Genomic DNA, 15,228 nt, shown 5'->3' on the forward strand with positions numbered 1-15,228 from the left:
GGCTTGTGTGGCAGTCACTTCATGCACTGAGTCATTTTTCTTGCCCCAGCTTGTTCTTTGAGACAGGGTCTCTCCCTGGCCTGGGTCTTGCCAAGTAAGCTAGGCTGGCCAGCCAGCAAACCCAGGAATCCTCCTATCTCCCCTTGCCCAGTGCTGGGATTACAAGTGTGTGCTTTATTTTTACATGGCCACCTAGGGATGGTGCTCAGGTTCTTGCGCTTGCAAGGAAAGCCCTTTACCAATTAAGCCACCCCTGCTTCTGCCGTTTCTCAGACACCTTGGTTATTTCTAGGCCATAGGCACTAGGCATTGACAAGAGCCAGAAAGATGTGGGTTCAGGTCCCCACCATCACAGCTCCTCGGTCTACAGTTAGCTTAGTTTTTCTGCATGTGAAACAGGCACCCACCTCTCAATACAAATGAATGAGCGGTGCAGGGGCCTCCTCATCTGAGAACCCCAGGCTGTCAAGACACTGGATGTTTCTGTAGCAGAGTGCCTCTGACAGAATTTTTTAAATGTCTGTCATCTGGCTAAATTTTGTGTGTGTGTGTGTGTGTGTGTGCTGCTAGGAACTCAAACTTTAGTCCTCATGTTTGCTTAGCAAGCATTCATTGGCTGAGCCATTTCACTAGCCCTAATATATTTTTTCCACGTAAACTATTTTCCACTAATGAGACCTTCAAATAGCTTGCTACAGATCGTAAAAAAAAAAAAAGATCAGATATCATCCATGGAAATATTGTTTACTGGGTGTGCATTTATGTGTAGAGAAAGGGAAAATGATCAACCCTCGGCACACCGGTTTGTCTTGCTTAGGATGGAGCCCATGGCTAAACTATGCGTCTAGTCTTTGCTCCAGGCTCAGAATCTACCATTAGCAGTTCCGGGATCAGAGGGAGCTGTTCCGGGGCCAAGAGCGCTGGGCTCCAAGCAGCATGGTTCCAGGGATCCCTGGTTGACAACTGGCGTGGTTAGATGCTACGGAGCTGTCCCGGAACCGGCTTTCTCACTGCAACTCATTGGCCCATGGTCTCCGCCCCGCCCACCTGACGCATTACCGGAAGTCGGTCTTTAGCTAGTCGGGTCCTCCCACGTGATGTGGCACCGGAAGCCGGTAACTGGGCTCTCCAGGTTCTCCCACGTGACGCAGGGGTGACATATCATGTGACGCGACCCGGAAGTCTGCGACAACGTTTCGGAAGCGGGTGGCCTCCGAGCTGCGGCAGGATGTTCTCGGCGGGAGCGGAGAGTCTGCTGCACCAGGCCAGGTCTGCGGATCTGGGGCCGGGACCACGGGGCATGAGACAAAGCTAGGGAGGAGCGGGGAGGCGGTGGTCCCGCTGCGTGGCTCGGGTCCCCGTGAGGCGATGGATCCCAGGTTCGGGACGGCCTGTGTGGAGTGTGAGGTGCACGACCCAACTAAGAAGTCCTCCCCATCGTGTCTGATGCCAGGCTATGCTGGTCCTACACTGAGCGCCTAGGTCGCCCCTTCTTTCCCAACTAGCCGGTCCAAGACTTGATGGCACTTGATCAGACGAAGGAAATAGCTGCCAGAAGCCCAGACCTGATGCATTTGGTAAACTTAAAAAGCAAAGGAACAAATCTGGACTCGGAGTTTGGGCCACTTGTGTGGAACGATTAGAATGGATAAGGTCTCTGGAATCTCAGGGAACAAGAGCCTGAAAGAGCGTTAAAGTCTGGAGTCTGCGAACAAGACAGTACTCCGAAGAGGGCTCAATGGGTAAAAAACGCCCTTGCAACCAAGTCTGAGCCTCGGTTTGACCCCAGGGACTCAAGTGGAGGAAAGAGAAAATCAACTCCCTCAAGTTGTCTTCTGATCTCCACTGAGCGCCCCCACATGCACATAAATAAATAAATAAATGTGATAAATTAAAAGAACAATTCCCAAGATAATTCTCTAAGATCTACTAGGAAAGTTTTAGGTGACCACAGTCTGCCCACCAACCCACCGCCCTCCTTGTCTTCAGTAGAGGGGATAATTTTCACTTTAAACAGTGTGTTACACAGCATGTGACCTCATGCCATAACGAAAATCACATTTCCCACTGAGATTCTGCTCATGGTCATGCAGCAGAGGACAAAAGGCAAAGGGACTCATTGAAATTCTTTTTGGCCTGGGAAAGGTCCCCAGGAGCAGGGAACTGTGGGTTTTAAAGCTGTGTTGAAACTGTAACCACACAATGCAGAGCATCTCTATTTTGGTCATTTCATCCTCTGTCTCTTAGTGTATATGGTTTATCACTGTGTCCCGCTTAGGCACAATCCTGGACCAGTTTGTGTCTCCCTTTCCTCACTCAGCCTCTTCTCTCGGTGCCTTGAAATGACTCTGGGCGGAGGATGTAGAAAACTAAGTAGGCTGAGGTGGTGAGAGAAGTATTGGAGGTCACCCCACAGCCTCCAAAGAGGATGCTACCTGTCTTCCCTTTGGTCCCCAGATGCCAAATTCAAGCAGCTGCCCGGCAGGTCCAAAATGGGGCAGTGTACAAACTGTCATCTCTTTCTGGAGACCACAGAGGGGCATGATTTAGGAAGTTGGGGGTCCTTCTCAGTGCCCACAGGCACCTCATCCAGTAATGTGTGTGTGTGTGTGTGTGTGTGTGTGTGTGTGTGTGAGAAATAGTTGAGAAAGCCTCACTGTGTGGCCACAGGAACTTGCTCTGTAGACTAGGCTGGCCTCAAACTCAACAGAGCCACTTGACTCTGCCTCCCAAGTGCTGGGACTGAAGGTGTGCGCCACCAGCTACCACATCAGGCAATTCCTTCGTGGGCCTTTACCTTTATTTTGTGGTGTTGGGGGTGGAGCCCAGGGCTGCATGCATCTAGGCAAGCCCCCATCTGCTGAGCTGCAGTCCCAGCCCTTTTCCTGGCTTGGAATAGAAGCTGAGAAACTGGGTTCCACACTGAGTTTATTTCTCTGAGTTAAGCCAGCAGTATACTATATCAGGCTCATCTTACACTCGGCTGTAATCTTTGCTCTTCAATATAGAAGCCTTTATATTCCCTCCTCAAAGGTGGGTGGCTCACTAAAACATGTTTGAAAGGCAACTTGGGAGTGCTGGCAATGGCACTCCAAGGCACAGTGCTTCCTTAGTACATGTAAGGCCCTGGTGTCAAACTCCATCACTGCCAATAAAGGCAGGGACCAGGGGAGGCGGGGCAGGGTCGTGCACACCTGTACATCTTGGGAGGGTGATGAGTTTGAGTCTTGGCTATATGTAAGTTCAGCCTGGTCTATATAGCAAGACTGTGGGGGGAGGGGAGAAGCGACTGAGACTAAATATTCCTGACCTTTTTTTATTTTTCTTGGAGAATGAAGTTGGAATATTCCTGACTTTGAAAGAATCATAAAAGCTTTTGTTGAGTGTGTTATCTCACTCTTGTAATGTCAGCACTTGGAAGCAGAGGCAGGAGGATTGCTGCAAGCTCCAGGCTAGCCATAAGATAGTGTTGTTTTTTGTATTGCTTTTTTTTTTTTTTTTTTTTTTTTTTTTTTTTGCCATTGAAACAACCGAATAAGATCAGGTGCATCACCTTCTTTAAAGGGTGTCACTAGGAAACTGGGGTGCTGCCCCTCAGTTCCAGGGGAGGAACCTCTCTGCACTTCAGTTCCTATCATCACACACACACACACTCCAGGCACTGTGAGCCTGGATGGCTGTTCCCTGCTTTTTCTGTGCTGGTTAGGGATAGTCCCCCAGTGAAAGACATGCCTGTGGCTTAGGACAGCACTGTGGTCCCTCTTCCTCCCTTAGGGAGATACAGGATGAGGAGCTACAGCGATTCTGCACCCGGGTCACCAAGCTGCTCCAGGAACCCCCGGGGCCAGCCACCATGGATGCTCTGCAGAGGCTTTTCCTCATCGTCTCAGCCACCAAGTACCCCCGGAGGTGAGTGGACAGCACTACCATGGATGCCTGTGCATCCGCCAGACAGGTCCCAGCCAGCTTCCCTGGGGTGTCTGTACTTGACACAGGCTCAACATGTCACCTGTTGGGGTCTCGCCCTCTAGGCTGGAGAAGATGTGTGTGGACCTGTTGCAGACTACCCTCTGTTTGCCCACAAGCCCTGAGCAGCTTCAGGTCCTCTGTGCTGCTATCTTGAGAGAGATGTCACCTTTTGATGGCCTAGCCCTGTCCTGTGATCACACTCAAAACATCCGGCAGCTCAGCCTTGTGGCCTCTGTGCTCTTGGCCCAGGTAACACAATTGCCACCGCTGAGAATGAAGGTGGGTGGCGGCAGCATCTGTTTCTGGTGGTTCCGGAATCTCCGGAATACAGCAAACTAGTCTATGCTCCTCAATGTATCATGTGCCACAGAGATCTGCCCTGCCTGGAGCCCATTCCCTTGGATGGTCTAATGACTGTCTCAAGTGTGCATAGTCCCCCATGCACACACCCCAGGACTCTGCTGATTAGCTAAGTCAGACTTCAGGGCCTGGCCTGCCAGTGTGATGTTCCTGAACATATGATCCTGTACTTAAAGAGCGACTGCAGTGTGCTTCCCAGGGATCGAACTCAGGTCCTTGTACTGCTGAGACGCTTGCTTTGCCAGCCAAACCATGACCTCAGCTCCCTGTCCTGCTTTGAAGGGAGACAGAAAAGGAGAGATCAGACAAGTGAGCCAGCGCATCTTCAAGATCCTTGAGAACCGGCAGCCCGAGGGGCCCAGTGTCAGGCACCTCCTCCCTGTCCTGTCCAAGGTCATTGGCCTGGCCCCAGGCACCCTTGTGGAAGGTACTAGACACTTGTTCCCAAAAGGCTTTCTTGGCTCCTTTCCCAACTGTAGTCTAGGGTGTGGTGGAAGGAAAGTTGAGCTGTTGGAGAACCCTGCTTAACTTCCCAGGTTGTACCCCTGGGTGGGGTTCTCTTGAGCAAACTCAACACCACCAGGAATATGGAGGCTTTACTTGACCTCCCTGCACCCTTTCCTTTCCCTACAGACCAGAGCAACCTGCTCAGCAAGAGGCTAGTGGACTGGCTGCGCTACGCCAGCATCCAACAGGGCCTTCCATCCTCAGCGGGTTTCTTCTCTACACCCAGGACCCGGCAGGTGAGTCCCAACTGTTTCAGGTCCCCCAGGAGCTGAAATCACAAAAGCTCTGTCACAGGCTGGGGATGTGGCTCAATTGGCAGAGTATTTGCCTAGTATGCAATAAGCCTTGGGTTCAAGTCCCAGAACCACGTAATCAGAGTGTGGTGGTGTACACCTACAACCCCAGAGCCTAGGAGGCAGATGCAAGAATCAGGATTTCAGAGGATTCCTCAGCTACATAGCAGTTTTTTTGAGACAGGCTCTCTCTGTGTAACAGTCCTAGCTGTCCTGGAACTCATTTTGTAGACCAGGCTGGCCTTGAACTCACTGAGATACACCGGCTTCTGCCTCTTGAGCGCTGGGATTAAAGGCGCCCCCACCACCTACCTGGTTACATAGCAAGTTTGAGGACAGACTGATGTACAGGAGATACAAACAGTGCTACTCTCTTTGGTAATTGTCCGTTCTCTCTGTCCCATGTATGGATAGATACCACACATAGCCAGTCCCAGCAGGGAGGTTCCAATGGACACTGCATGCCCTTCCTCTTGATTCCAGTAAGGTTGCTCATTGCTGTCTCTACCTCAGAGTGGGGAGCACTCAGGATAGGGAAGTACACTTTGAGTCTGGCCAGCTCCTCAGCTTGTGTGGCTCCTGCTCAATGCCCACAGAGGACACAAGACACACATCTGAGCTGGAGTCATACTATGTGTCTTTAGGGGTGTGGATGCATCCCACAGTACAACCCTGGGAGAGGGCAGGTAGTGCAGGACCCTGGGCCATGCTGGAGCTCATGGTCTCACATGATGTCTGTAGTTTATGAGCCCACCAGGCTCACCCTCAGTCCTGTCCTTCCTCCCACAGCCAGGTCCCATCACTGAGGTGGATGGAGCAGTGGCTTCTGACTTCTTCACGGTTCTTTCCACGGGCCAGCACTTCACAGAGGACCAGTGGCTGAACATGCAGGCCTTCTCCATGCTTCGGAAATGGCTGCTACACAGTGGCTCTGAGGACCCAGGCAGTCCAGATGCAGGTGTGCCCAGGGTGGGACAGATGACACTGAGGGGTAGAGAGCATAAGTACATGGTGGCTTGGGATGGTAGGTAAAGGGTGGTCAGGAGGCAGCTGGGGCCTAGATGGACACCACAGGTGTCTGTGGGCCAAACAAGGTGTGATGAGTTTGGAGGCCAGCAACAGAGGCCCACTGACTGCAGGAAGAACCCAGAACACAGCCCACATCCTTTGTAGGGATACTAATGTCTCCACTAGGTGTTCCCAGAGAGCCAGATGGATCGTCCAAGGCAGCTACTCACAGGTCTGTCTGATCTTGTCCCATCTACAGACTTGGTTTATAGACAGTCAAACTGAGCTGCTCATGGTGGTACATGCCTATGAGCCCAGCACTTGGAAGGTGGAGACAGGAGGATCAGGGAGTTCAAGGCCAGTCTCAGCTACATAGTTTGAAGCAAGCCTGGGCTACAACCCAGGCTGTTTTGAGACCCTGTCTCAAAAACACAAAACTAAGCCAAGTATAGGGATCCACACCTATCATGCCAGCACCTGGGACTCTGAGGCAGGAGGATTATAAGTTTGAGACCAGCCTCAGCTACATAGCAAAACCTTATCTTCCACACTAAAAACAAACAAACAAACAAACAGAAAAACCAACTAGCAGGCAGGACAAATTTTGCATCTACCACCAGGTGACAACAGCGTCAGATTTGATGGCTTGATCAACCTTGAGCACTCCGGGAAGCTGCTGGAGTGTGTCGTCTGCCCAGCCTGCCCGTCCACACAGGGGTAACAGAGGTATCCTTTTCTCCCACAGATGACAAGTCAGAGCTGGAGGGTTCGACCCTGTCTGTGCTCTCTGCCACCTCCACTGCTAGCCGACTGCTGCCCCCTCGGGAGCGGCTGAGAGAGGTGGCCTTCGAGTACTGCCAGCGCTTACTGGAACAGAGTAACCGGAGTAAGTCCCCAGGCTACCAACACCTGGCCCGGGCCCACATCACCCTCCAGGGTGGGGTCCAAGCAGCCAGCCTACCTGAGTATCTGCTTTAGAAGAGCAGGCTGGGGAGCGGGGATGGAGAGATGGCTCAGTGGTTAAGAGCACTTGCTGTTCTTGAGGAGGACCTGGTTTTGGTTCCAAGTACCCACATGGTTTCCCACAGGAACTACAGTTATAGAGGATCTAATTCCCTCTGCTGGCCTCCTCAGACACCGGGCATGCATATGGTGCACATATATAACATGGACAAAACACCCATTCACTTGAAATGAAATTAAAAATAAAATCTTCAACAGAAAAGCCGTGGGTGTCAGATCACTGTGGGTCAGGAGCCTCCTTGTGTCTGAGGGCAGGCCCTACCTGCATGCCTACCACCTTAACCCTGGCATCCAGGGTCCACCCATGCTGTACACATCATATGGGAACCAGTCCCCGCCCCTCCCCCACCTTATCACATGACTGCTCATTGTCCCGGCCTTAAGCGTCTAGTACATAGGCTACCTTGTTATGGGGCTGTTTTGATACAAGTCAACTTTCTTCCAGGAGCCTTGAGGAAGGCGGACTCCAACCTACAGAAAGCTGTAAGTAGCCTGCAGGGTGGCTGGGGCAGGTGCTGCCTGGACTCTCTGACACAGCTCAGTGTCCCTGCAGTGTCTAGTGGAAGCTGTGTTGGTGCTGGATGTGCTGTGCCGGCAGGACCCCTCCTTCCTTTACCGCACCCTCTCCTGCCTGAAGGCCCTGCATAGGAGGCTGGGTGAAGACCCTGGCAGTGAGCGGGCACTGGTGCCCCTTGCCCAGTTCTTCCTGAACCATGGTGAGTCTGGCGCCATGGGAAGTTTCTTCCAGGCACTCAGAGGCTGTCACGCTTACAATTTGGTTTTGCTTGCCTATTGGCAGTTTTGGGCATGGAACCCAGGTCCTTCACATATTAGACAAGTGCTGTACTGCTGAGCCACACCCCAGCCCCTCACTGGGGGAATCTAGGCAGGTGCTCTACCACTGAGTTTAATCCCAGCCTTCTTTTTATTTTGATTACTTGGTTGGTTTGGGTTTTGTTCATGTTTAGAAACAGGCTATTATGTATAGCTCTGGATGAACTCATGGAGATCCACCTGCCTCTGTCTCCCAAGTTCTAGTTTAAAAGAGTATGCCACCACACCTAACCTCTCTATATTTTGGAATTGATTCTCACAAAGTTGCCAAGCTCAGAACTCTGCTCTGCCATGGGCCCATGAAAGTCAGAAGTCAAGGCCTTCTGCCTTCATGACAGTGTTCTCTCCGGGTTGTGTTCTGTGACCTCAGGGAGGCGGCAGCATCTGCAGACAGCTTTTGGTGTTCTGGAGACACATGCAACCCTGAGACTCTGTCACGCTGAGTCCTGGCCAACATCGGAAAAACCTTACCCCAAGTCACTGCAGATGCTACTGCTGTAAAGCCCAATGCCCTGGTGGTCTCTGTTGTCTTTCAGGGGAGGCAGCCGCAGTGGATGCAGAAGCCATCTACCAGCACCTGCTCAGCAGGCTCCCTTCCGAGCGCTTCTACAGCCCAACCCTGGCCTTCGAGGTTATACACTTCTGCACACACAACCTGGCTCTGTTCGACCCCCACTTCCTCGGCCTTCTCAGGTTGAGCTTCCCTAGTCTGTTCAAGGCACGTGTGAGCTTCCTTGGGGGTGGGACCAGGGACTCTCTCCTTTTCAGGCGATCTCAGTTTGGAACACAGGGCAAGGTGTTAGGGCTAGGGATCTACGTGATTCATAACATACAAACAGCATTGTCTCAGACAGCCTCATGCAAATCAGATATGGTGCTTCATACATGCAATCCCTTCACCAGGGAGGCTGAGGCAGGGGGGTCAGAAGTAGGAGTTCAAGGCCTGCTTCAGTTACATAGCAGTTCCCGGGCAGCCTGGGCTACATGATACCCTGTCTCAAAAAAGCAAAAAAAGCTGGATGTGTTGGCACATGTCTTTAATCCCAGCACTCAGAAGGCAGAGGCAGGAGGATCTCTAAGAGGTCAAGGCCAACCTGGTCTACATAGTGAGTTCCAGGATGGCCAGGGCCTTATAGGGACATCTTGTCTCAAAAAAAAAACAAAGAGAAAAAAGAAAAACCTAGGGGCTGGAGCAAATGGCTCAGTGGTTTAAGAGTACTGGCTGCTCTTGCAGAGGACCTGGGTTTGGTACCCAGATTATGGTGGCTCACAACCATCTGTAACTAATTCCAAGGAATCCAGTGCCTTCCTCTGGCTTCAGGCACTTCATGCTCAGTGCCCATACATGCATGCAGGCAAACCATACACAAAAAATAATATCAAAAAACAAAAACAAAAACAAACAAACAAAAAAACCCTAAAGGTCATGCAGAGGCAAGAGATGGCATGACTGGCTTTGAGTTGGCCAGCTTCAGTTTTGAGATACTCTGCTCCAGGAAGCCACGCCTCCTAGGAGGGTGCCGGATCTCAGGTGTGTGCCTGGCTTGGCCCATGGCATTAGTGTGGTGGTGCATTCAGTTCATTAGAAAGAACCTATGATGGATCTGTGAGAGCCAGAGATACACGCATTTGTGTGTGTGTGTGTGTGTGCGTGTGTGTGCATTACTCCATATGTATGATCTAGGTATACATGTGTGGAGATCAAAGCACATGGGTGTTGAGGTTCTCGACTTCCACCTTGTTGTTTGAGATCAGGTTTCCAATTTCTAACCACCCCATACACCTGCCAGTTGGCCTGTGGTCTTCCTGGAATTCTGCTGTTTCTGCCTCCTCCAAGTAGGAGCACTGGAATTATAGTGGGCTCTGGAGATTTGGCTTTAAAGCCACATATTTCACCAAGTAAATCATCTCTCTGCCCTGCCCCCACTCACCCCCACCCCTCCCACCCCACCCCACTTTTTTTTTTTTTTTTTTTTTTTTTTTGTGGAGACAGGATCTTTCAACTTACTAGGAAGTCACGGGTGTGGCTGGGTTAATGACCAGCCAGCCCCAGTAACAGTACTGTCCCCAGCACCGGAATCTGGGGGTACACACGGCTTCTTCCAGGTCCTCATGCCTGTACCGTAAGCACTTTACTGACTGAGCCATCTCCCTACCCCAGCACTCAGTCCTTTTCCTAAAGAAAAGAAGAGAAATTCAGAAATGGCCACCTTCATTGCTGGCACAAAACTGTCTGCACAAGGTGAAATAGAATAGCAGATATGGTTAGAGAGATGACTCCAGCTAGGAAAGACAACCTGCTGCTGGCAGTCGGAGTTCCGTCTCTGGGACCCACGTGGCAAAACAGGAGACCCAACTCCTGCACAGTGTTCTTCAGCTTCCACTCATGTGTATGTGTGCACAGGCTCACATAATAGTACATGAAATCTTCAAAACATAGGCGAAAACAGACAGCCTCATCACAGGCAGTGTGGGGAAGACGAGAGGGGCGGGTCCAGCTGCCCGTATGACTGGGAGGTAGAAGGCCATTAGATGGGGCCATGGCCACCTAGCATCCTCCTGCCCTATCTGAGGCCCTGTGTCTCCCCCACAGTTCCTGGCTTGGAACAGCCCTCCCCTCATAGCCGAGTTTGTGGTACTCCTCCCAGCTCTAGTGGATGCTGGCACCACCGTGGAGATGTTGCATGCACTGCTTGACCTGCCCTGCCTGACCACTGCCCTAGACCTACAGCTCAGGTGGGACCACTCTGCTCTCAGCCTGTTCCCTCCCGTGTAACCAGGCACCAACTCTGCTCTCCTTTCTACTCCCGACTCCCTGGGCTAGGGCCCCTGCAAGGTTCCAGACCACAAACGATACATCTCTGGGCCCTTTGCCACCCACCCAGAGCAGCCCCTGAGCCCCAGGGCTCCTTAGCACATTCATGTTCAGCAAGGGGAGTCTCCCATGTTCTCCAGCCCAGAGTGCTCCCCCACCCTCCAGAGCCTGTGATGCTCCAACAGGTGCCCCTGGCATCGGGCTGGCTTGTGCTGAGAGTATCCTAGCCTAGCCTTTGTCCTCTATTAGGTCCACACAGACCCCATCGGAGAGGCTGCTTTGGGATGTCTCCCTCAGGATTCCCAGCTGCCTGGAGGCCTTCCGGGACCCACAGTTCCAGGGACTCTTCCGCCACCTGCTTCGTACCAAGGCCAGCGGCTCCATAGAGAGGTGGGAGCCCTGGTCTACCCATAGTCCAAGATGTAGGACTGTACCAGAAAAAAGGGCCGTGTTCTTACCCTCAGCGTGGGGAAGTGGCCTTGATCCCATCATAACGGCCCTGGGCTCCACCCACTGACCCACTTTACAGATGGGAAAACAGAGGCCTAGCATGTTCTGGGGAGTGAGAGGACCAGGAGTGGCCTGCAGGCCAATCACTCAGACCTTGCTGACCTATCCCTGCCGTCCTGGGACCCCCTGACGTCTCCTGGCCTCCTTGAGCCCCATAGGGCATGTGATCCCAAGGGGCCGGTGGACGGCGCCTACCTGTGGCTAGCTACAGTGTTCCTTCTGGTTGCTGTGGGGTCACCCAGGAAGGAACAGTGGATGGGTGGGCACTCATTAGCCCCCTTGCGTCCCCAGATTGACACCACTTTACCAGCTGCTGAAGCCCATGGCCAGCTGTGCCCGGGTAACCCAGTGTGCAGAGGCAGTACCCATCCTGCTTCAGGCCTTCTTCTCAGCTGTGACCCAGGTGAGCCCACTGCCCAGGTCCCCTCCCCTTTGGACCTCACACGGTCAGGAGAGACCAGGCCAGAGTGTGGTGCCCCGGCCTTGATTGCACAGGTTTGTCTTGTTGTGCCCTCCATGTCCTCTCTGAGTAAGACAGACAGGGAAGGGGCCACTCACATGTCAGCCCTCAAGTTGGGGCAGGCGTGTGTGCTCCAGGCCCTGGGGCTCCCATAGCCTGATGGTTCCTTCCTGGCTGCATGTTCACGGTTGAATGACTGGAAGCCCATAGAATCCTTTGAGTTAGGCTAGTAACAGTGGGGCCATTCAGGGTCACTCAGCTAGACAAGACAGAACCTTGGCCTCAGGGAACAGGCTTATTCTATTTGTGCTTTAGACACTGCCTCTTTGCATAAACCCACTGGAGCTCACTCACCACGTGGTCAAGTTCTCAGATCCTCCTGCCTCTGTCTCCCAAGTGCTGGGACTAAAGGTGTGCGCCACCACACCCTGCCACAGAGCAGTGTTCTACAGGAAAGATGAAGGGCGGGAGCGGACAGGGGATGCTGGGTCCTCTCTCAGCCCACAACGTACACACTGGAGAACATAGGCAGTGAGTGAGGAGGTGCTCCCCCTTTGTGGATTCACTCCTCCCTGAGTGTGGAAGATAACAGCGCCCAATGCCCAGGACTGAAGCCTTCTTGTTCTTGATCCCAGTTTGCTGACGGGGCCCTCATCAACCAGCTGGCGTTGCTGCTCCTGGACAGAAGTGACTCCCTCTACCAGGTCCCTCAGTATGAGGCCGGCGTGCACAGGTAGCCTCATGGCCCTGGCAGAGTCACCGGCGCCAGTGGTACACACAGACCAGGCCCCTCCCTCGCCTCCCCTGTCCTGCAGGCCCCGTCCCCCCACCCCTCAGCTTGCAGATCATTCCCCATTCAGGAATTCCTAACTGCCCTCCGCCAAGACTCTTTGTGTCTTTTCAGGGTGGACTCGTCTCTATTGTAGGGGTTCCTGTCCTCTGAGGTCCCTTTTTTTTTTTTTTTAGGGCAGTGGATCTCAACCTTCCTAATGCTGCGACCTTTTAATGCAGTCCCTTATATTGTAGTGACCCCCAAGCATAAAATTATTTTCATTGCTGCCTCATAACTATAATTTTGCTATTGTTATGAATTGTAATCGTAATATGAAATGTAAATAATCTGATAAGCAGAATTTTTGATGTGTGACATCAAACAGCCACAACCCACAGATTGAGAACTGCTGCTTTAGATAATTTATTCTCACACACACAAACACAGCTATCCTGGGGATTAAATCTAGGGCCACCTGAATGCTAGACAAGTACTCTACCATTGAATCACACCCCAGCCCCTCACTGGGGGATTCTAGGCAGGTGCTCCACCCACCGATGAGCCACACCCCCAGCCCCTCACTGGTTGATTCTAGGAAAGCCATTTACTCTTCGGTTTTATGATAGGTCTTTCTCCAGTCCAGGCTGTCCTATAACTCACAGCATTCCTCCTGCCTCGCTCTCTCAAGGAGCCTGGATTTCAGACAGTCATATCCCTAGTGGAGTGAAGAGCTCTCAGGGGATGGCAGTTCGTATCTCCCTGACTTCAGCCAGCTGCTGCTAGTTCTCTCCCAACAGACAGGCTGGGGTCAGATCTGTCCTGAGCACTCACAGCTTCACAGGCTTCCTGCTCTCCTGGCAGGGTGCTGAGCTCCCAGTTCCTGGTGCTGTGCAAGCTGAAGCCATCACTGGTGGTGGAGCTGTCACGAGAGCTTCTGGAGTTTGTGGGGAACGTGAGCAGCATCTGCAGCCGCGCCAGCATGTTCACCTGTGTGGTAAGCGCATGCTCACCCTCCCACCATCGGACCTGAAGCCTTGGTGTGCTGAGCCTCTGTTCTGGGCTTAGGTATGGGCCATTGGCGAGTACCTGTCGGTGACCTGTGACAAGAGGTGCACAGTGGAGCAAATCAACAAGTTCTTTGAGGCCCTGGAGGCCCTGCTGTTTGAAGTCACCCAGTCCCGCCCCTCGGCTGACCTGCCCTGCTGTCCACCACAGGTGGTCACTGCACTCATGACCACACTGACCAAGCTGGCCTCCCGGAGCCAAGACCTGATCCCAAGGTATCCAGTTAAGGAGCCCGGAGCAGGAGCCCATGGAGCACGCTATCTGGGCGCTTTAGGGAACTGGTCCTTGGTAGCTAAATAGCTGAGTCCCTCTCTTCCCCCAGGGTGTCACTGTTCCTGTCAAAACTTCGGTCCCTGGCCCAGAACCCAGCCACCAGCTCCGTGTACAGGGAGGAGGATGCAGAAGCCATCCGTACCAGGGCCACAGAGCTACTGACTCTACTGAAGATACCCAGTGTGGCCCAGTTTGTGTTCACACCCACTGCAGGTGTGTGCCAGCCCCGCTACCACCGAGACACCAACACGGCCCTGCCTCTGGCCCTGCGCACCGTCAGCCGGCTGGTGGAGAAGGAGGCTGGCCTCTTGCCAGGTTGAAGGGACAGTCACCACCTAAACACTGGCTATAGCTTAAGAGCCTGGGCGGTCAGACCAATATCAGCGCTGAGCTGAAGGCTGGGTGACTAGAGTGGGGAGGAAGGTGGACATAGCCCCCAAGATGGGGTCACTAGCTGCTGGGGTTGCGTCATCCAGCCTCGTTCCTGTGGCTGGCCAAACTCAACCTTGAGTGGCTGATAAATGACTGAGCACTGTTTCCTAGACTGAGCAGAAGTGGCCTGGTCTGCTCACTGCTCTTAACTCATTTCTAGAGTTGGAGGCATGGAGCAGGGCAAGAATAACAATAAATTTTATAAAAATTGCCTGTGCTGGGCGGTGGTGGTGCATGCCTTTAATCCCGGCCCTTGGAAGCAGAGGCCAGCTGCTACACAGAGAACTTTTGGGAGTCATCTCCTTCATGTGGGCCCTGGCTGGTTGTGTGGCTCGGTGACAAGCAGTTTTACCTACTGAGCCATCTTGTATGTCCCCTAATAAACCTTTAAATACTATGTACAACTGAGATCTCTCTGCCCTCCTCGCTCACACTGAGAGGTAAGCAGGGAGCTTGAGCATGGCCTGGAGCCATTCCCACCCTGCCCTATGTAGAGGGAAATCCCTGGTTTACCTGTTTAGCTTTAGTGTCCTGGATGTGACAGAAGTGACATGCTCAGGAGTTGAGGCTATAGCTCAGCCAATGCAGTGTTACTCAGCCTGCACAAAGCCCAGCGTAGCCCAGGTATTGTAGTGCACACCTGTAATTAGGCAGGAGGATCAGAAGTTCAAGATCATTGACTATGCAGCAATTTGGAGGGCAGCCTAGGCTACAGAAGAAATTGAGCTTGGAAGATGACTGCACATCAAAGGCTTTGACATATAAACCTGATGACCCAAGTTTGACCCCTGGATCCCAGGTGAAGAGCCAGGTGCTGTGATGTGTGCACACCTGCAGTGACAACATCGATTCAAAGCTCACAGGCCTCCTAGCTCGGGGTCTGCAGAGCAGCAGGAGAACAAGGTGG

General features: G+C 52.6%; 1 protein-coding gene across 1 annotated transcript; it reads left to right on the forward strand.

Annotated features, from left to right (window-relative positions):
- The first annotated feature begins 1,160 nt into the window (after nucleotides 1-1,160).
- On the forward strand, nucleotides 1,161-14,725 carry Ap5z1 (adaptor related protein complex 5 subunit zeta 1). Its single transcript, XM_051205539.1, has 17 exons — nucleotides 1,161-1,269; nucleotides 3,775-3,909; nucleotides 4,032-4,218; nucleotides 4,612-4,756; nucleotides 4,963-5,072; nucleotides 5,919-6,087; nucleotides 6,883-7,023; nucleotides 7,606-7,643; nucleotides 7,714-7,876; nucleotides 8,531-8,712; nucleotides 10,588-10,730; nucleotides 11,059-11,199; nucleotides 11,611-11,722; nucleotides 12,415-12,512; nucleotides 13,413-13,545; nucleotides 13,617-13,831; nucleotides 13,939-14,725. The coding sequence occupies exons 1-17, from the start codon at nucleotides 1,229-1,231 to the stop codon at nucleotides 14,207-14,209; spliced, it is 2,424 nt and encodes an 807-aa protein (XP_051061496.1). The 5' UTR covers nucleotides 1,161-1,228; the 3' UTR covers nucleotides 14,210-14,725.
- Nucleotides 14,726-15,228: the final 503 nt, after the last annotated feature.

This window comes from Phodopus roborovskii, unplaced genomic scaffold (assembly GCF_943737965.1).
Source record: "Phodopus roborovskii unplaced genomic scaffold, PHOROB, whole genome shotgun sequence".
Lineage (NCBI taxonomy): Eukaryota > Metazoa > Chordata > Mammalia > Rodentia > Cricetidae > Phodopus > Phodopus roborovskii.